Here is a 21,586-nt window from a genome sequence, read left to right as displayed (position 1 = left end):
GGTCTCAGTAGAGGCACGGCTGCTGCTCTGCACTGAGTATTTATGGCGCGTGTGCCATTGACGCGGGTAAAATGAAATGTCAATCAACGCTGGGCTGGTTGAAAGCATTCCACCTCCTACTGTATCAGCTGCTCAGCCAGGAAGGAGCAGCCTCCCTGCTGTCAGTGTCAGAGCTGAACCCCAGGAGAGGGCTGTGACTCTTCTTTAGATGAAGACTTACACCTTGGCTGAATATCTGTACCCACATTAAAAAGTTAGGGGCTAGAAACAGCACTGGCTGCTCTAGCAGAGGGCACCATTTTGGTTCCCAACACTCAGATGGCTGCTCCAAAGGATCTTACACCCTCTTCTGGCATCTGTGGACTCAGTACATATGTTCCAACACAGGTATACATGTAGGCAAAACACCCATATACATAAAAAAGTAAACCTAAAAAAAGGCATGATCAGGCATGGTGGGATTCATACTTTTAATCCCAGCGCTCAGGAGGCAGAGGTAGGTGAATCTATGAGTTTGAGTTCAGCCTCATCTATAAAGTGACTTCTAGGGCTGCACAATGGTGAGACTATGTCTTATCAAACAAAACTAACCTAGACAAAAAGCCCATAATGGGGAATGTGGTGGCTTTCTGGGACTTGATGGCTAGTCTGTCTAGCACAGTTGGTGTGATTCCTTGTGAGCTTGTCTCAAAAAGTCATGTGGAGGGCAACTGAGGAAGAACTGTCTGTGCACTGTGCATGCACATGTGTGTACCACATGAACACACATGGGCACATATGATTACTCAGGTACACACACAGAAGTGATCAAAGAACAATATTCCCTACACTTGGGGAGACCCAGTCCAGCCAGTCTTGCATATAATTCTTCCTGGTCCTTTCCCTCATGGGCCTCGGGTGTTATGGACACTGAGGATGCTGTCCCCATGCCCCCAGCTTGAAGCTCAGCTCAGCCACCTTTGATCAGCCTCCAGGATCTCCTCTCTGCTCTCCCAGCTTGCTTTGCTTCACTGTCTTCACAAGGAACAGTTCTACAATGCAGTCTGGTTATGCCTCTCCTGTAATACCCCTGATAGCTCCCCAGGGCCTCCATCTCCAGTCTGAGCTGCTTAGCCTGTCTGCCAGGGCTCATCTGCTGCCCCGCCTGAGTCTCCCTGCCTTCCGAGGGTCTGCCTACACTCCCTGCATTCTCATCCTCCAGGTCTCCCGTCTCTCATTAGGTTTTGTTTTTGTTATTGTTGTGAATGTTTGTTTTTGTTTTGGAGATGGGACTCTCACCTCCTTTCTGTCTAAGTTGGCCTAGAACTTATGCTCAAGTGATCCTCCTGTCTCTGCTTGCTAAGGATCGGGACTGCAGTTGAGCACCTCAGTGCCCAGCAATGTCACTGCTCTGAGGTATTTTAACAGCCAGACTCCAAGGCCCAGCTCCAATGTCCTACCTTCAACAGAATTTCCCCATTTCTGTACAAGCCTCATCCTTGCATTGTTTAAACCCCAGGTCCCTTCTTCTGCCCTAGCCTGGTTGTGGGAGGGGATGGACATCTCTGTTTGCTGCTATGTCCCTGTCTCCTCCAGCACCATCTGGTGCCACCTTGGCCAGTATTTGGGGCATGAAGGAAGCACTTGAATTCAAACCCAAGCTGATGCCACTTCCCACCTCCACCAGGTGGCCCCACAGCCACTGTGGTTCTCAGGCACAGTGGCCAACTGGAGGAAGCTGACTGAACTGCCCTTCCATCTGCTGCATGCAGGCCGTTTGGAGGAGTTGAAGCAGGAGGTTCTGGGTAAGAGGGCCATAACAGAGGCTATGAGGGCCTTTAGAGGCTTTATGTACCTAACCATTTATCCATCCATCCACCCACCCATCCACCTACCCATCCATCCACCCATCCATCCATCCATCCATCCATCCATCCATCCATCCATCCATCTATTTACCCATCCATCCACCCATCCACCCATCCATCCATCCATCCATCCATCCACCCATCCATCCACCCATCCATCCATCCATCCATCCATCCATCTATTTACCCATCCATCCACCCATCCATCCATCCATCCATCCATCCACCCATCCATCCACCCATCCATCCACCCATCCACCCATCCATCCATCCATCCATCCACCCATCCATCCATCCATCCATCCATCCATCCATCCATCCATCCATCTATTTACCCATCCATCCATCCACCCACCCATCCATCCATCCATCCATCCATCCATCCATCCATCCATTCATCTATTTACCCATCCATCCATCTGTCTATCCATCTATCTGTATGTCCATTTATCTGTCCATCCATCTATCTGTATGTCCATTTATCTGTCCATTCATCTATCTGCCACAATGTACTGGTTTAACTCTGTAGTTTTCCCTTTAGTACCAACCTCCACCCACCCATCCTTCCCCCCATCTATCTCTCATCCACTTGTCCGTTTAGGCAGCTCCTGTCCATTCATCAATTCATCAACCTGTTCACCTCTCAGTCTATCTCTGTATCTGTTCCGTCCACCTATTTTGCCACTCACTGTCCATACCTATAGTTTTCAAACAGCAGACACTCTCACTCAGGAGACACTTGGCAAATCCTGGACACATTTCTGAGAGTCATACTACAGGTCGAGGTTGCTGGCAGCATCTGGGTCAAGGCCCCATGTTACATCAGCCACAGCTCAGTGCCCAGCACAGAGACCCATCAGCCTCAGTGCCAGAGACGCTGGGCTTAGGAGCCAGGAAGATAGAACGGCTGTTCCCTAGTCTCAGAATGGTCCACCCCTTGTCCTCCGCAGGGAACATGAGCTGGATCTCCTGCCGGGGCATTTCTGGGGGCATTGAGGATCTGCTGGATGATTTTGACATGTGTGCTCCTCACATGGACTGTCCTGAGGTCTATCTGATCAGAGAAGCCATCCAGCTGTGTGGCCCTGCCATCGAGCTCCGGGGCCTGGGTGAGTGTCCTGGCCTGACAGGCTACGCTGTGCCCTTGTCTCCCGAAACACATTCTTCCTAGGGTACTGCAAGTTGATTTGTTTACTAACTTACACATACACCTGTTACTCGTTCATTCATCTGCCCACTCACCCATTCACCCACCTCTCTATCCACCTACCCTTCTACCCACTGATGCCCCGGCCTTCCATTCACACATCTATATGTGTCTGTCTTCATCCACCCACTATGTCACCTTCTTGTCTAACCCTACCATGTCTCCTTCAAAACTAACTTGTAGGATTTGGAATGCAGCCAAGGAAGAACTTTGGGACAAAACCTGAAAAACCAATGCTGTCCCTCCCACTTGCTGCCACTTCCCAAGTGCTGGGATGACAGGGATGCACTACTATTTTTGATTTATGTGGTGCTGAGGATGGAGCCCAAGGCTTCGTGCATGCTGGGGGAGCACGCTACCTACTGAGCCACGCCCCACAATACACCCTCAGCAAGGACTCCAGGAAAGCTCCTTCATTTACAACCCAGCAGCAGATGGAGTGTGGTAACAGATATTACCACCAGAGGGCATCGCAGGCAGCACAAGTTCCCAGTGCATGGCTGCCCTGCAAGCAGGAATGTAGCTTTCAGGGAGCCCCTTCTGATCCTCCTAACTCTTTATGTATGTATGTATGTATGTATGTATGTATGTATGTATGTTTTGGTACCTGTGCAGGATAGAGGAATTGGATCCCTGGAGTTTGAGTTACAGGCGATTGTGAACCACCCCATGTAGGTGCATACTCTTAACCACTGGGAATTTTCTCCAGTCCCCTCCATATAAAAAATGTTTTGTTTGTGTGTGCACGTTCATGGTCAGCCACTTGTGTGTGAAAGTTGGAGGGCAATCTCAGGGAGTTGGCTTTCTCATATCTTGTGGGTCCTGAGTATCAAACTCAGGTCATCAGGCTCGACAGTATCCACTGAGCAGGATCTCTAGCCTCTGTTCCTTTTCAGTCAGGGTCATGCTACTGACCTGGCTTTGAACTCTTAATCCTGCTATCTGAGGCTCCTGAGAGACAGGGCACCAGGCATGAACAGAAGTGCCCACTGTGGGCATCTTGCTGTGCTGTGCTGTGCATTGGGGATACACCGATGGCCCAGCAGAGGTGCTTCAGGGATGAGGTCAAACAGCAGCTTAGGTTAGTAACACTTGACTGGAGCCGCGGAGTTTGGTAGAGGTGGCATTTGAAAGCTGGGCACAATTTACCTATACAGTGAGCCTCCCAGTCTCCTTTTCTCTTCCATCTATCCATATATCCACCATCTATCCATATATCTACCATCTATCCATATATCCACCATCTATCCATATATCCACCATCTATCCATATATCTACCATCTATCCATATATCCACCATCTATCCATATATCCACCATCTATCCATATATCCACCATCTATCCATATATCTACCATCTATCCATATATCCACCTTCTATCCATATATCCACCATCTATCCATATATCTACCATCTATCCATATATCTACCATCTATCCATATATCCACCATCTATCCATATATCCACCTTCTATCCATATATCCACCATCTATCCATATATCCACCATCTATCCATATATCCACCATATATCCATATATCTACCATCTATCCATATATCCACCATCTATCCATATATCTACCATCTATCCATATATCCACCATCTATCCATATATCTACCATCTATCCATATATCCACCATCTATCCATATATCCACCATCTATCCATATATCCACCATCTATCCATCTATCTACCATCTATCCATATATCCACCTTCTATCCATATATCCACCATCTATCCATATATCCACCATATATCCATATATCCACCTTCTATCCATATATCCACCATCTATCCATATATCTACCATCTATCCATATATCTACCATCTATCCATATATCCACCATCTATCCATATATCTACCATCTATCCATATATCCACCTTCTATCCATATATCCACCATCTATCCATATATCTACCATCTATCCATATATCCACCATCTATCCATATATCTACCATCTATCCATATATCCACCTTCTATCCATATATCCACCATCTATCCATATATCTACCATCTATCCATATATCCACCATCTATCCATATATCCACCATCTATCCATATATCCACCATCTATCCATATATCTACCATCTATCCATATATCCACCATCTAGCCATATATCCACCATCTATCCATATATCTACCATCTATCCATATATCTACCATCTATCCATATATCCATCATCTATCCATATATCCACCATCTATCCATATATCCACCATCTATCCATATATCCACCATCTATCCATATATCCACCATCTATCCATATATCCACCATCTATCCATATATCTACCATCTATCCATATATCTACCATCTATCCATATATCTACCATCTATCCATATATCTACCATCTATCCATATATCCACCATCTATCCATATATCTACCATCTATCCATATATCCACCATCTATCCATATATCTACCATCTATCCATATATCCACCATCTATCCATATATCCACCATCTATCCATATATCTACCATCTATCCATATATCTACCATCTATCCATCTATCTACCATCTATCCATATATCCACATCTCCAGTCTTCCCCACATTTTGCCAATCTGTCCATTCCGTCCTCACATTCATCCATCTTTCTATCCTCTATCTTCCTATCCTCCACCCACTTTCCATCCATCTTTGAATCCATCCATCTACCATGCACCTTGATCTCAGCTCTTTGGGGAGCTGAAGTGAGAGGTTCTCTTGATCCCGAGAGTCAGGGGAATAATAAAATGAATAACTAAGTAGTTAATGATCTCATTGATCCAAAAGTTCCCTTTGTAGAATGGCTGGATTGAAGAAGAGCTTCAGGCAAAGGGACATGGTCAGGAGAGCCTAGAGGCTTGCAGTTATTCTATACTCAGGATGCAGGGTGTGTGTGTGTGTGTGTGTGTGAATGGACACAGGAGGGATAGCAGAGCCCGAGGCTGAGGAGTCCCAGCTTCTCTTCTCTTCTGCAGTCTTGTAAGAGTTGGGGTTCATTGTTGTAGGAGCGTCAGCCAGGCGGCTGACACCTCATTTCGTTGCAGAAAAGAGCGTCCTATACACTGAGCTCCTGGCCAGACTCCTTTTCTTTGCTGCATCGCACCCAGCAATGATTGGACAGCTGTGCCAACAAGCCCAGAGCTGGTTCCGTGCCTGCCCCTACCCGATGCTGGTGCCCCTGGCAGGATTCCTGCAGCCACCTGGTGGGCCTCTTCGAGCCACTCTCACCGGGTGTCACAAAGGTGAGTGTCCCCAACATCTCAAACCCCACACCAGCTCACTGCATATGCGGGGGCCCAGATGCCAGATATTTGGGGCTGCCTCTTGCTGCCTCGGCGTTCTGTGTCCCCTGGGACTGTAGCTTGCTGCTGTAAATACTGCTAATGATCCTGGATCTGCCTCTGAGGTTTTGTCCTAGAGAGCTGCTGGCTGCAGAGTTCCACAGGACTTAAGTTCTGATGTAGTTGTGTCACCATATGTTCCCTTCTGTGCAATTTGCACACTACCTACCCACATCCATTCACATCCTTGGACCTTCCACCATTTCCTGCCTGTCCACACACAATCTGTTCCTCCTCTCACCAACTTTATGTGTTGATATGTTATCCACCCATACCCCAGCAGAGAATTTTTGCTCAATCATCCATCTATTTGTGTATTTGTGCATCAAGCCATTGGTCCACACACCCATCCATCCGCCCACCCACCTATCGTTCCTTCCCTCCTTCCAATCTTTCACTCACTATCCACCCAGCTGCCTCATAGCTATTGGTTTTTAAAGACATTTTCTTTTTAAAAATTTCTCTCCATTGTGTCTCTGTGTGTGGTGTGTGTGTCTGTGTGTGTGTGTGTGTGTGTGTGCATTACACATGTATAGGGGCTCCCGCGGAGGCCAGAACAGTCTGTTAGATGAAGTCACAGACAGCTGTGAGCCCCATGATGTGGGTATGGAAACTGAACCCAGGTCCTCTGGAAGAGCAAGTGCTCTTAGCTGCTAGGTCATCTCTGCAGCTGCCCTGTGTGTTCTTACATTACAACTGACCTCACTCCACAAGTCCCTTACTAGCCAGTCCTGCCCTGCCCCCTCCTCCTGTCCCTCACAGCTGCTTAGCGACTGACCGACTGCCTTTCTCCTTCTCCTTCCTTCCTTTGTCCATACACATTATCTCTCAGCCATCATGAGACCCACTCACGTCTCAAGGCTCCAGGCTCCTGCTCTGGCCATCCTATGCCCCAGGCATCTTCTCTCCACAATAGACATTTTGACCTCTCAGAAACCAGAGAGGAAATGACTCAGCAGCTGCACAGTGCTAAGGACTCTGCCTTAGAGGGGGGCTGGTGGGAAAGAAACTCTGTCTTCCCTATGCTGTCACAGAACTAGGACTCTTTGAGTCCAGTTGCCCTGCCTACTTTTCCTGTGAGTCTTATTGGCCAATGATGACTGCTGTAGCCCTTACTGTCATGGTAAGACATTCAAACCAGGGAGAAGGGGAGAGAGGAATGGACAGTAGGCCTCTTCCTTTTAGGGCCATCACCTAGAAGAACTTGTTTCTACTCTTATGCCATTGGCTAGTACTAGGACATCTCCAACTGTAAGGCTGTGAGGAAATAGTCTTGTGTGAGCACTGGTATAATTTTTGTTTCTCTGTCTCTGTTTCTGTCTCTGTCTCTCTTTTTTTCTGTTCTGGAGATTGTGTAGATAACTATATGCTCACATAAAAACCTATGAGCTTTGGGGCTTTCTCACTAAATGAAGAACATAAAGTGGCTATGAGTACAGTCACAGATGAATCTGTGATGCTGTGATGGATTAGTGATGTCTGCCATGGTGTGGCAAGGGAATGTTACCCCTGAGAGGCTTTCCATCACATTGGTGACAGGGATGCATCTGCGCTTTGTAGGCTTCCTCTTGTTCTGTCAGGGATTGAGGAGGCTGCCCACCCTGAGATTCTGTTTCCTGACTTGTTTAAGTAGGAATAACATGTGAGTTAATGTTTCCAAAATCACATAGTAACTTTGAGTACATGAGAAGAAGGAAAAACAAAGAAATTAAGAAAGTAAGGCTCAGTATAGCTGGGCCAACTGTGACTTAACAGTCCCCACCAATCAGCCCTTCACATCTAGGGAAACTGAGGCATGAAAAAGGAAAGGATTCAATGGCATTCAGAAAAGCCTGGTTTCTGCATGCTAAGTTTCTCTTTTCTTCTTCACACTCATTCATTTTATCTTTATGTGAATGAGTATTTTGCCTACATGTCTGTCTGGTGACCGCCTTCTTGGACTTGGCACAGAGGTCCTTTAGGTCCCTCGTCTTTCTCAATTATTCTGTACCTTATTCATTGAGATGGAGTCCCCCAGTTGAACCCCAAGATTACCAATACAGTTCTTCTAGCTACATAGCTTCCTCCAGGGAACTCAGCTCCGCTGTATTTACACGGGTCCTGGGGATCTAGACTCTGGCCCACATGCTTAGCAGCACTGAGCTATCCTTCTAGGTCATGGGCTGGTGTTATCTAAGGCTAACTGGGTATCTCTTAGCTCAGTGGAATTTTAATCAAAATCCATCGAGGTGAGACTGTTTGCCTAAACTATTAACAATCTCCACTTTCTTCCTCTCCTCCTCCTCTTCTTTGTGTGTGTGTGTGTGTGTGTGTGTGTGTGTGTGTGTACTGGCTAGTTTTCTGTGTCAACTTGACACAGGCTGGAGTTATCACAGAGAAAGGAGCTTCAGTTGGGGAAGTGCCTCCATGAGATTCAGCTGTGGGGCATTTTCTCAATTAGTGATCAGGTGGGGAGGACCCCTTGTGGGTGGTACCACCTTTGGGCAGGTGGTCTTGGGTTCTATAAGAGAGCAAGCTGAGCAAGCCAGGGGAAGCAAGCCAGTAAGAAACATCCCTCCATGGCCTCTGCATCAGCTCCTGCTTCCTGGCCTGCTTGAGTTCCAGTCCTGACTTCCTTTAGTGATGAACAGCAGTGTGGAAGTGTAAGCGGAATAAACCCTTTCCTTCCCAACTTTCTTCTTGGTCATGATGTTTGTGCAGGAATAGAAACCCTGACTAAGACAGTGTGTGTGTGTGTGTGTGTGTATACATGTCTGTGCAGGTCTATGTGTGCACATATGTGCATGGGCATGCATGTGTGTGCACACATTACAGACCATGACCTGAGGATGACATTGCAGAGTGGGTTGTCTTCTGCCTTTAAACGGTCCTGGGATGGAGCTCAGGTGGCCAGGCTCATGGGGAGAACTCTCACCTCAGCAAGGAGGCTGTCTGTCTAGAAAAGACCTCACTTGGTGTCTCAGGCTAGCTTGGAAAGCAGCACTTCATAGGCCAGGTTGGCTTTGAGCTGGTGATAATCCTCCTGATTTCAGCCTGCTGGGTGTCTATATATGTGCATGTGTGTACAGTGCCACCAGAGGCCAAAAGAGGGCGCCAGATTCCCTAGAACTAGAATTATAGGAGGTTTTGAGCAAGAGCAGGCAGGAGCAAGTGGACACCGTGTCTCCAGCTCCCTGGGGTGCTATGGAGAACCTGAGTGTGGGTCTTCACCTTTCACCACGTTTGTTTTATAGATTTATTTTATGTATCTGTTCAAGTGTATGCATTGCATGTAGACAGGCAAATAGGAACTATCTCAGTGGTGTTGGGAACTGAACCCTGGTCTTCTGCAAAGTCAGTAGGAATTCTTGATCACTAAGCTATCACTCCAGCCTGCTTTCCGCGTTGATTGAGAACATGTCTCTCCTGTTCACTGCCCTGTACTGTAGTTTAGTGGCGAGTCTCCTGTCCTGGGTACATGTGTTCATCCCACTGTGCCTGGAGGTACATGGGATCTGGGATCCAAACTCCAGTTGTTAGGCTTGTACAGTGAATGCTTTGTTTACTGCACTACCTCCCAGCCCCCTTTCCCATCGCAGCCTGGGCTGGTGAGAGGTTTGTCACCAAACCTGATGACCTGGGTCTGATCCTAGGAACCCACATGATGGACGGAGATGACTTACTCCTATAAGTTTTCCTCTGATCTACACACACACACACACACACACACACACATAGGGAGACATACACACAGACACACAGAGACCAGAGACATACACACAGACACACAGAAACATAGACATACACAAAGAAACACACACACTCACACACATACATAGAGAGACACACACACATAGACACATACACAGACACACACACATATATAGGGAGACATACACACAGAGACCAGAGACATACACACAGACACACAGAAACACACACATACACACAGAAACACACACACACACTCACACACATACATAGAGAGACAGACACACAGACATACATAAACACACACAGAAACACATAGACATACACACAGAAACACATGGAGAGACATACAGGCAATACAAAAACATACAAGAGACATACACATATACACACACAGCAACACATACACACAGAGAGACTCACAGACACACAAAGAGATACACACAGAGACAGACACACATACAGACACACAGACATACACAGACATACACAGAAACATATACACACACAAAAACACATTCACACACAAAGACACAGACACACACACAGACATATACAGAGACACATGCACAGACATACACAGAAACACATACACAGGCATACACAGAGAGATAGACACAGAAATGTACACAGAGACATACACAGAGACACAGACACACTTTAAAATAAACAAAAGTCTTTACATAAAAAGTCCGTAGTGTGGGCAGTTTCTGGTCCTTCCTTCTAAAGTCTCTGTCCTTTCTGGCTGCATGACTCTAGGATGGCCACTGGGTCTGCTTGTGCCTTGGTTTTCCTGTTTATCAATGGGGGATATGACAGACTCTGGCTGAGGCCACAGCTCTGAGCAGGAAGGTCCTCACTGTTCCCTCCCCTCTGTGTGTCTGCAGGCATCACCGCCGTAGCATGGAGCCTGGAGGAGAAACTCCTGGTGGTGGGCACCCAGGATGGCACCATGGTTGTATGGGATGTGGAGGAACAACAGGTGGTTCATGTTCTAATGGGACACACAGGTGACCAGTGCGACACGGTCCCCAGGGCTCCTTCTCCCTCACACACCAACATCCCTTCACTGAAACTCTTGGGCTTGCTCTGCATCAGTCAGAACTGCATAACAATTCACCTCACACACAGTGGCGGCAAACAAGATTTTTATTTAAAAAAAAATTGGGAGTCAGGGTCTGGGGAGATTGGGCTTAAAAAATTTGCGTCAGGGGCTTAGTGTGCAGGTTCGGTTCCAGCACCCATGTTGGGTGGGTCACACTGTCTCCAACCCCAGTTCCAGGACACCGCATGCCTTCTGGCCTCTACAGGCACTTCAGACACACAAAGACAGACATACACACACCACATACACATACACACACATACATACACCTACACATTCACACATATGCACACATATACATACACACATACATATACATATATACACAATACACACATACACATACATACACATATACATACACACACATACATAAAAGTCTTAACAGTATTTCAGGGAGGAGGCAGTACTATGAGGTACCTCTGCAGGAGAGACACTGACTCCTGTGAGTTGTCCTTTGAGACACACACACACACACAAACACACACATACACACACACAGACACACACAAATAATAAACTTTAATTTAAAAAGGCTAAAAGGCTTGGTTCACAACATAAAATATTGAAGGACTAAAACAAACTAGTAAGTATATAAGGATGTGTTTTCATGTGACATCTCATGCATCACATATGTCACATGTGATGTGTATAATGTCTGAATCTCATTCACTTCCACTACCCACTCATGTCCTCCGTTCCCTCCTGTCTGCTCCCCTTCTCCTTCCAGGGAGCCCCTGCCTTGCTTGCCTTTGGGGTGTGGGGTGTGGGGTGTGGGGTGTGGGGTGTGGGGTGTGGGGTGTGGGGTGTGGGGCATGAACCAGTGCATGTCAGTAAGGTCATTTACAGGAGCTCAGGATGAGGGGTAAAGCATCAACCTTCCCATCCACCATTGACTGCCTGTAAGTTCTCAGAGAGACATAGCCTCTTCCCTTTGCTGACCGATGGTGACTGTCCCCGTCCTGTGCAGACCTTGTGTCGTGTTACAGCTGCTTGTGGGATGGTCTGGTTATGCTTGACAGCATTCTCACAATGTCAACGTCCCCACGATGTTTCAGCCCCTCTCTTGTATTCTTTCCTCTTTCTATCCCATGATGCTCTCTGAGCCTTGCGAGGGCGTGATGTAGATGACCTGTTTTGGGGACCACACCCAGTAGTCACCTTATGCTCACAAGCCACTTCTTTTGAGAGTTAGTACCTCAAGCAGGGCTCTGCAGAGTGGCAGGCACGTGCCCTCATACTCCCCTGTAGTCATGTGGGCAAGTGGCTACCTCATGATATTCTTAGCTGAGACTGTTGGTCTCTTGATGGGAGGAACTGAAAAACATCTTGTCAAGGACAGGGGTCGAGGACAGTGCAGATAATGTCATCAAAGGCACAGATCAGGGAGGGAGAAATGGTAGTCATTTTTGCAATGTATCTTAGTCCATTTTCTGTTGCTGTAACACAATGTTCTAGACTGGGTAACTTATAAACAGCAGATGTTTATCTGAGTGACGGGTCTAGAGTCTGGGAATCCAAAGATGCAGTCAGTTCCTCCCCCACACTATCACGTGCTGCAGAGCATCTGCTCCGGTGTTGTTGCAGTGACAAAATGCTCTAGCAAGGGCTGGAGAGATGGCTCGGTGACTAGAAGCACTTGTTGCTCTTATGGAGGGCCTCCCTTCAGCTCCTAGGAGCCAAATAGTGGCTCACAGCCATCCACAATTCTAGTTTTAGATGATCTAACGCCCTGTTCTGACCTCCAGAGGCCCCAGGCACCTACATGGTATACATAGACTCAAAATAAAATAAATGCATCCAAAATTGTTTTAAAATTATTACTCAACTAAGAGGAGGATGGAACATATTTGCAATTCCAGGTTAAGTCACAGTAGCAGGAGCTTGAGGCAGCTAGCCACACCCATAGTGAGACCAGAGTGACAGACACAGAGAGACAGAGACTGGGGGGGAGAGAGAGAGAGAGAGAGAGAGAGAGACAGAGAGACAGAGAGACAGAGAGGGAGAGAGAGAGAATCATGTGGGAGCTCCCATCCACGCATGCACACTTGCTTCCTTGCTCACTTGCTTGTGCTTAGCTTTCTCTTTTTCTACTTTTCCACAGTTCAGGACCCCCTGCCTAGGGGATGGTGCTGCCCATAGTGGGTGGGTCTCCTCACAGCAATTAAGGCACTCATCAGTCTCCCACAGATCTGTCCACAAACAACTCCTTGTTCCCAGATGAGTCTGGTTGTGTTAAGTTGACAAAGTAATTCTTGCAGCAGCGTTGTACAGCAAAAGAGTGTTCAAGAGAAAGGAAAGGGGACCAAGTGGCCCTTCTTGCAACTCCTGTGATTGTGACACCAATCTCCTCATGAGCTCCCATCACTAGCCAACAGGAAAAGGTTCCTTCTCTACACACTGTTGCAACAGGAACATGCATTTTTTTCCCCAGGGGGAGACTTCTAAGTCACAGCCAATATTCCACAGCCTTCATTTATCAGAGCAATTATTGAATGTCTCATGCATATTACACCAAAACATCCAACCATCTTACATTCTAAAAATAACATCAAGGGGGCTGGAGGGTTGCTCAGTGGTTAGGGGCATTTGCTGCTTTTCTAGAGCTCTAGGGTTCAGTTCCCAACACAATGGCAGGAGGCTTACAACCACCTGTGACTCCATCTCCAGGGATCCAACATCCTCCTTGGACCTTTATGTGCACCATATGCATGCGCACAAACCCACATTCACATACATTAAAAAAATAAAATTTAAGAATAATAAATTCACTGGGGGGTGGTGGGAGGCAGAGGCAGGAGGGTCTCTGAATTCAAGGCCAGCCTGATGTGTATAGTGAGTTTAAGGATAGTCAGGGCTACATAGAGAGACATGTTTCAAAGAATCAACAGTAGTAACAATAATAATATATTCTTATTTATTTATTTATTTATTTTGGTTTTTTGGATTTGGTTTTTTGGAGACAGGGTTTCTCTGTATAGCCCTGGCTGTCCTGGAACTCATTCTGTAGACCAGGCTGGCCTTGAACTCAGAAATCCGCCTGCCTCTGTCTCCCAGAGTGCTGGGATTACAGGCGTGCGCCACCACTGCCCGGCTTATATTCTTTTTTAAATGATGCAAACTATGGCATAAATACTGCTCAGGCTGGCAATATGGCTCATCAGGTAAAGGCACTATCTCACAAACCTCAAAAACCTGGTGACCTGAGTTTGACTCTCGGAACCCATGTAGAGCTGGGAGAAGACTCCAGGAAGTTCTCTGATCTCCACATGTACCATGCATGGTAGCAATATGCCATTCCCTCCCCCAATACCATGCACATAGACTCAATGATGATGGATCTTTTAAAATTTAAAAGTACTGCAAACTCTCCACTTGCTAGTTCCCATCTTTACTATCTCCATGTTCCTCAACACTGTGTGTTAAGGAGATGATACGGTATGGTGTGATGTTTGGTTTTTTTACTTTGACACAATAGAATCATCTGGGAAAAGAGTCTTGAGAGGGACTCCGGATCAGGTTGGTCTTCAGGGATTATCTTGAGGGAGGAGGACCTACCCACTGTGGGCAGCACCATTCTTTATGCTTTAGTCTCCCTGCTCTCGGCTGTGGGTGTGGCTGCTGCTTCTGTCTCCCCCTGATTTCCCCTCAGTGATGAACTGCAACCTGGAGCCAAGAACTGAATAAACCCTTCTCTTCTCCCTAAGTTGTGTTCCTCAGGTTAATTAAAACAGCCACAGAAAATGGACTGAAATAAAGCAGCTCTTCCCAGCTCTGTGTTCAGTGCCCTTATGCTAACAGTGGAAACCAGCTAAGGCTAGACCGTTTGTACCATGGGAGTGGGCAGGAGCAGTGAATCCCAGCTTCTGCACCTGGCAGGCTGTTAAGCAGTTACCAGCACATTGTTGTTCTGGTTTCCCTCGGTGGGTGGGCTGGATATATAATTTCAGATTAAACATATATGCAGATATATTATAGATAGAAGATAGAATTTTTTTTTGCTTTTTATCTGTTGTTTATTTTTAGAGATTTTCTGTTATACTTGAGGCAAAGGTTGAAAAGTAGTTTAGTTTCTTGTTTGTTTGTTTTTGTTTTGTCACAAAGTTTTTTAAATAGCTCTGACTGGCCTGGAATTTTCTATGTAGACCAGACTAGCTTTGAACTCACAGAGATATGCCCATCCCTGCCTCCAGAGCATTGGGACAAACCCAGTTGTTTAGTTTTTCGAGACACAGGTTGAAGCGAGATAAACTGTCCCCACTAACATGCTGTCCCACACTGTGCCCCTGCAGCTGAAGTGAGGTGTGTGCGAGTGTTTGCCCAAGGGACTCTTGCCATCTCTGCATCAAAGGACCATACCCTGCGTCTGTGGAGTCTGCTTTCTGGCCGGGAGAAAGTCACCATTTTGGATGGAGGGTTACCAAATCCCATAGAGCCCCAGAGCTGGGGCCTTCATGTGGATGAGATAAACAAGGTTGTATATTCAACATCTGGTGCAAAGGTAACAAACTGGGTTCTGTGTGCACTTGTGTGTGTGTGTGCACATTTGTGTGTGCATGCACATCATGTGTACACACAAGAGGGTGGGGCTACAGCACCACTTAAGAGAAGTTGGTTGTGGTGGCGGCACACGGCTAGAATCTCAGCACTTGGGCAGCAAACCCAGACCAGCAGGTAGGCTACAGTCTTGTTGAGAAGCTTCCAGGTGAATGGCTTGGTAAGCTGCTTCTGATGACATCAATTCAGCCTCCAAACCCACAGGATGGAGTGTGATAACTGTAGGGGACAGCAGTTTGTGAAGGTGTGTTTGTGTGGGTACATGTGTGTGCTCATGCTGTGGTACACACCTAGAAGCCAGCTAACAGAGTGAGTTCCAGGACAGCCAGAGCTACACAGAAAAACCCAACAAACAAAAAAATAAAACGAAAACAAAATGGGCTGTGGAGGTGGCTCAGAGGGTGACGCTGGCTTGCTCTGGAAGCTGGAGGAACTCAGTGCAGGTTCTCAACAACACATAAAAGCTGTCTGTGGCAGGGTGACCTGTGACCCCACCGCTGAAGCAAGAGACAGGTGGATCTGACTGTGGATCCTGGGGTCTCAGCAACCAGCTAGCCTAGCCTGTAAGTTGGTGAGCTCTATTTTCAGTGACAGTGGACGTCAGGGTCTTCCTTGATCCCTCTGAGAGGATCTTATTCTTTAGTCTGAGAGGGTAGCTAGTTCACTCTCTGATCTGGCTTTGCCTTCCCAGTGCTGTGCCTGCTCAGCCCTACACAGGTGCTGGGGCCTGAGATCCAGTCCCCAGGCTTGTCCAGCGTGTGCTGAATCTGCCGCCTCGCCTCGGAGTCTTTTCTCCTCTCCCTCCCTCTCCCCCTTCCTCTCCCCCTCCCTCCCTCTCTCCCTCTCTCCCTCCCTCCCTCTCTACCTCCCCTTCTTCCCTCCCCCTCCCTCCCTCTCTTCTTTTCTTTCTCTCCCTCCCCCTCTCTCTCCCTCTCTCTCTGTCTCTCTCTCTCCCTCCCCCCTCTGTCTGTCTGTCTGTCTGTCTCTCTGTCTCTCTCTCTCTCTGTGTCTCTCTCTGAGACAGGGTTCAGGCATATAGCCTTGCTTCAAACTTGTGGTGACGCTATTGCCTCTGGTTCCCAACCATGAGGACTGTTTTTTCTTTAAATGAATGTATTCATTTACATTTCAAATGTTATAACCCTTCCCGGTTTCCCCCCTTCCCCGAAAACCCCCACTCCATCCACTACCCCCTGCCTCCAAGAATATGCTCCTCCACCCAACCCACTCCCACGACCCCCCCACTCGACTTCCCCACACCAGGGCATCTATTGAGCCTTCACAGGACCAAGAACCTCTCCTGCCCCTGATACCCTACTAGGCCTTCCTCTGCCACTCTTGGCTGGAACCACGTGTGCCCCTTGGTTGATGGTTTAGTCCCTGGGAGTCCTGGGGCATCTGGGTGGCTGACATTGTCGTTCTTCCCATGGGGTTCAGCTCCCTCCCCCCTCCAGTCTGTCCTCCAACTACTCCGTTGTGAACCCCGCACTCAGTACAACGGTTGGCTGTAGTATTCAGAGGGCTGATTTTAACATCAATATTTGAACATTTATTTGTGGGGTATATGTGTGTGTGTGTGCCACAGGTGGAGGTCAGAAGAAAACACACAGAGCCAGCGTTCCTTCCATTGTGTGGGTCTCAGGGGTCAAACTCTGCTCATCAGGCTTGGCTGCAAGCCCCTCTACCTGATGAGCCATCTCATAGGGCCCCATCATCAGTATTTTATGTAACAAGGGTGCATTTGTCACAAAGAAGACACCAACATTGGTACTGTCAAGTAGATCTGACACTTGGTTTCATCCCTATCAAGTCTTTCATATTATAAAATCATTAAAACAAAAAAACAGACAAGCAAACAAACAACAACAAAACAACAACAAAAACCAACCTGCCAGCATTGAAAGGCACAGGTTTTAGTTTTGTTTTTGGCACACATTCTGGCCAGATGACACACATTTTGACACACAAGGGCCACACACACCTTGACTCATGATCCTCCTGCCCTAGCCTCAGAGATGAGAAAACATGTGTGTGCTCCAACACTGGCTCAGGCACAGGCTCATGTATTACAGAAGAGTGTGCGCTTGGATGCGTGATGGGTGGAAAACACTCCAAGCTCTGTGGGTGGCTGCGTCAGGGGGGCTGTTTGAACCCGAGTTCATGGCCAGCCTGGACATATAACAAGATCCCACATGTCAAAACAGGAGGGTGGAAAGAGGGAGAGAGGGGATATAAAGGGTTGTTTCTCCTGACTGGAAGACTCAGGAAGGGTCTTCTGCTTGGGAATATCCTGTTTAAATTTTTAAAAATTTATTTTTGTTTGATTTTTTATTTTTTGTAGCCCAAGCTGACCTTAAGCTCACTACATAGCTGAGGATGACCATGATCCCTTTCACCCCCATTGGAGGATAAGGTTGCTCCATGCTACCTGGTGTAAGGGATGAAGCCCTGCTGGGCTTCATGGGTGCCACCCCTCGAGCCCTGCTGCAGTCATGTCTCCTGCCGATGTTGATGTTTCTCTTGTCTTCGTGACTTCTCTAGATCAACGTGTGGAATCTGGAAACTTCAAAGCTGGTTTTCTGTATCACGGGAGATGTGTCTGATCCCTGGGTCTGTGTGGCTTTGTTGGCTGCCCAGGGTTTGCTGCTTGCCCTGTCCAAGGGCGGCCAGGTCAGTCTGTGGAGCTCGGCTGTGGGAAAACTGCAGGAGAAACACCAGTTATCTAGCATCAAAGAAGAGACACCCACCTGTGCTGTCTCCATCCCGACCCAGGCAAGACTGGTTGCTGGCTTCAGCAGTGGCTCCATTGCCCTGGTAAGTGGCTTCCTCACAGACTGGCAGCGGACTCAGTCACTCAAGTACAAGGACCTGAGCTCAGATGTCTGTCACTAGTAAAGCTAGACTTGTGAGTCCCATGTGTGTGTTATAGCTCTGGAGAGGCAGAGTCAGGAGGATCCCTGGAGCACCCTGGCCATGCAGTCTAGTGGAATCACTGAGCTCCTGGTTTGGTGAGAGACCCTATCTCGGGGGACTGGAGAGGTGACTCCGCAGGGAAGAGCAGTAGATGTTTTTGCAGAGAACTCAGGTTCAAATTCTAGCACCTACATGGTGGCTAAAAACCGTAACTCCAGTTCCAGGGTATCTGACACCCCTTCCGGCCTCTTTGGCACTGCCTGCATGTGGTACACGTAGATACATATACATATAAAATAAAATTAATAATTAAAAATAAGTTGGAGCGATAGAGGAAAGGTACTAAGTTGACCTCTGACTTCCACACACACCTCACACAGTGTACAGATGTCTCAGAACTTGAGAGGAGCAAAGCCGCCTTTGCCTTTATTTTGGCTGCCCAGTTTCCATATCTGCTGCTGAGATGAAAAACTCCTTCCAGAGTAACTGGGGGAGAAAGAGGTTTAATCAACTCTCAGTTCCAGGTTACAGCCTGTTATGGAAGACAAGTAAAGAGGCAGGAACTTAGAGCAGCTGATCACGCACGACCATAGTCAGGCGCGGGAGCCCCGAGGGCGAAGGCCTGGGTGCTGGCAGCAGCTCCCCTCCCTTCTGCCAGTCTCCAGTCTGCCTGTCAAGGTCAGGTCTTCCTACAGCAGTTAACAGCTGTCCTCAGATGCCCACTGGCCAGACTGATCCAGATAATCCCTGACTAACACTCCTCCCTGAGCTCTGCATTGTGTCATGTTGACATTAAAACTGTCACAAGGGCTGGAAATGTGGTTAAGAGTGGCTTGCTGCTCTTGCAGAGGCCTTGAGTTCAAGTCCCAGAACCCACACTGGGTGACTGTCCACCTCCTGGGCTCCAGTGAACCCAGCCCCCTCTTCTGTCCTCTGAGTGCATCTGTGTACACACATACGCGAAATTCTTTATCCCTACTATTTTGATGGCCCTGTGAACAGTCACCATAGAGCTGCCCCTCGGCAGGGCTGTCAGTCTTCTCGGCTCCATACTGTGGGATAGTTGTGAGTCATCCTCCCCATTCCATGGGTCCAGGTGGTTAACACTTGGTCCCCAGCCGCTGGTGCCGCGTTGCGAAGTAGTGGAGCCTTCCACGTGTTGGACACAGCTACAAGTCTGTCACTGGGAGCAGGGCTAGAAGGTGTGGCTACTTCTGGTTTTGCTCTCCACCAAGATGCCAACCCATGAGGCACAGGCACCATTTCTGCAGCCGCGCCTTCCCTAGGGGGCGGGTGGTACAGCCTGAGGCTAGAAGCCAAGACAAACCCTTCTTCCTCAAGTTCAGTGGGTTAGGCCAGTGCTTGGGGGTGCCTGCTCCCCTCTGCTAGAGCACAGCCTCGCATCTGGGCATGGAGAGATGAGCACACATGACTCAGAGTTGTGTCTGAAGCAGGGAACATGGCTGGAGTGACAAGAACAGGTTAGATAAGGAACTGGGCATGGCGGTAAAACCTGTAATCCTAACGCTGGGAGTTTCAGGACAGCCAGGGCTACACAGTGAGGCGCTGTGTCAAATAAATTAAAAATACATTTAAAGAGAAAGGAAGAAATAAATAAAAAGGTTTTCCCACTGTTGGGAGAGCTGACATTCCAAACAGCAGGTGCCTATTTTTGACACAGGGTTTCATGTAGCTCAGGCTGGCCTCAGTGTAGCTTAGGGTGACCTTGAACTCCTGAACCTCCTGCTCCCATCTCCTCAGGCCTGGGATGTCAGGCATGGGCCACCTGGTTTAATGTATTCCAAAGGCACGTCTGTCTCAGTGAGCTCTGGGTCCCTCCAGGCGCCTGCACATTGTCACCATATGGTAACCAACAGTGGTTGGTTCAGGCTGTGCAGACAATTCCACACACAATTTAGCTATCACTCCTGGAGAGGCCCACCTGTTGTCACCTCTTGTTTAATAAGGAAATGGAGGTACTGGGGCTTAAGGAACCCCTCAGTATGACAGAGCCAGTTGTGGGGGCAAGTCACATGGCATCTCAGAAGCCCATAGCTGCTCGCTTTGCCTTGCACAGGTCTCCGCTGGAGAAGACAAGTTGCTGGAGAAGCTCCCAGAAGCTGTGGGGCTCCTGGTGGTTTCTGAAGACGATTCTCTTCTTGCAGCAGGTAGCTTTTGTTTCTCATTGAGAGTTGAGAAGGGAAGTAAGATTTGGCCGGAGGCTGGGTGAGACCTGGCACCAGTCCCCTACCTGCCTGCCTCCCCCGCCCTTCTTCCTTCCCAGGAGTGCTCACCGCTGTTCTCTCCACCTTTTTTTTTTTAATTCACATTTTCTTTCTTTCTTTCTTTCTTTCTTTCTTTCTTTCTTTCTTTCTTTCTTTCTTTCTTTCTTTCTTTCTTTCTTTCTTTCTTTTTTTTTCGAGACAGGGTTTCTCTGTATAGCCCTGGCTGTCCTGGAACTCACTCTGTAGACCAGGCTGGCCTCGAACTTAGAAATCCACCTGCCTCTGCCTCCCGAGTGCTGGGATTACAGGTGTGCACCACCACTGCCTGGCACCACCTTTGTTTTATAAACTATTTTCACACTGCGTGTGTGTGTGTGTGTGTGTGTGTGTGTGTGTGCCATGTATACCTGTGTATGTGTGTTTGCCTGTGTTTGTGTGTATGTGCATGCATCTGTGCCTGTGTGTATGTGTGTGTTTCCATGTGTTTGTGTGTGTGCCTGTGTGCATGCATTTATGTGTGTGTGTTTGTGTGTGTGTGCATATGTGGAGGTCAGAAGAAGACCTGTACCAACGGGCTCTCTCCTTTCACCCTGTGGGACCTAGGCCTTGAACTTGGGTTGCCTGCTCAGGCAGCCTTTCCCTGTGAGCCATCGTTTGGCCCCTCTGTCTCCTTTGAAATCAACATTGTTAGCATCC

General features: G+C 47.8%; 1 protein-coding gene across 2 annotated transcripts in view; it reads left to right on the top strand.

Moving 5' to 3' along the window:
• The window catches only part of Nwd1 (NACHT and WD repeat domain containing 1), a 55,799-nt gene that overhangs the window by 17,551 nt on the left and 16,662 nt on the right, over positions 1-21,586 (top strand). For both annotated transcript variants that reach the window (XM_052162637.1, XM_052162636.1), the window contains exons 7-13: positions 1,667-1,784; positions 2,798-2,956; positions 6,104-6,301; positions 10,978-11,100; positions 15,488-15,696; positions 18,294-18,566; positions 20,743-20,833. In XM_052162637.1, coding sequence (XP_052018597.1) covers positions 1,667-1,784; positions 2,798-2,956; positions 6,104-6,301; positions 10,978-11,100; positions 15,488-15,696; positions 18,294-18,566; positions 20,743-20,833 — 1,171 coding nt within the window. The remainder of the gene's footprint in view (positions 1-1,666; positions 1,785-2,797; positions 2,957-6,103; positions 6,302-10,977; positions 11,101-15,487; positions 15,697-18,293; positions 18,567-20,742; positions 20,834-21,586) is intronic.

The sequence above is a fragment of the Apodemus sylvaticus genome, chromosome 18 (genome assembly GCF_947179515.1).
Source record: "Apodemus sylvaticus chromosome 18, mApoSyl1.1, whole genome shotgun sequence".
Classification (NCBI taxonomy): Eukaryota; Metazoa; Chordata; class Mammalia; order Rodentia; family Muridae; genus Apodemus; species Apodemus sylvaticus.
The sequence above is the reverse complement of the archived record's forward strand: the minus strand, read 5'-3'. Positions and strand labels throughout refer to the sequence as shown.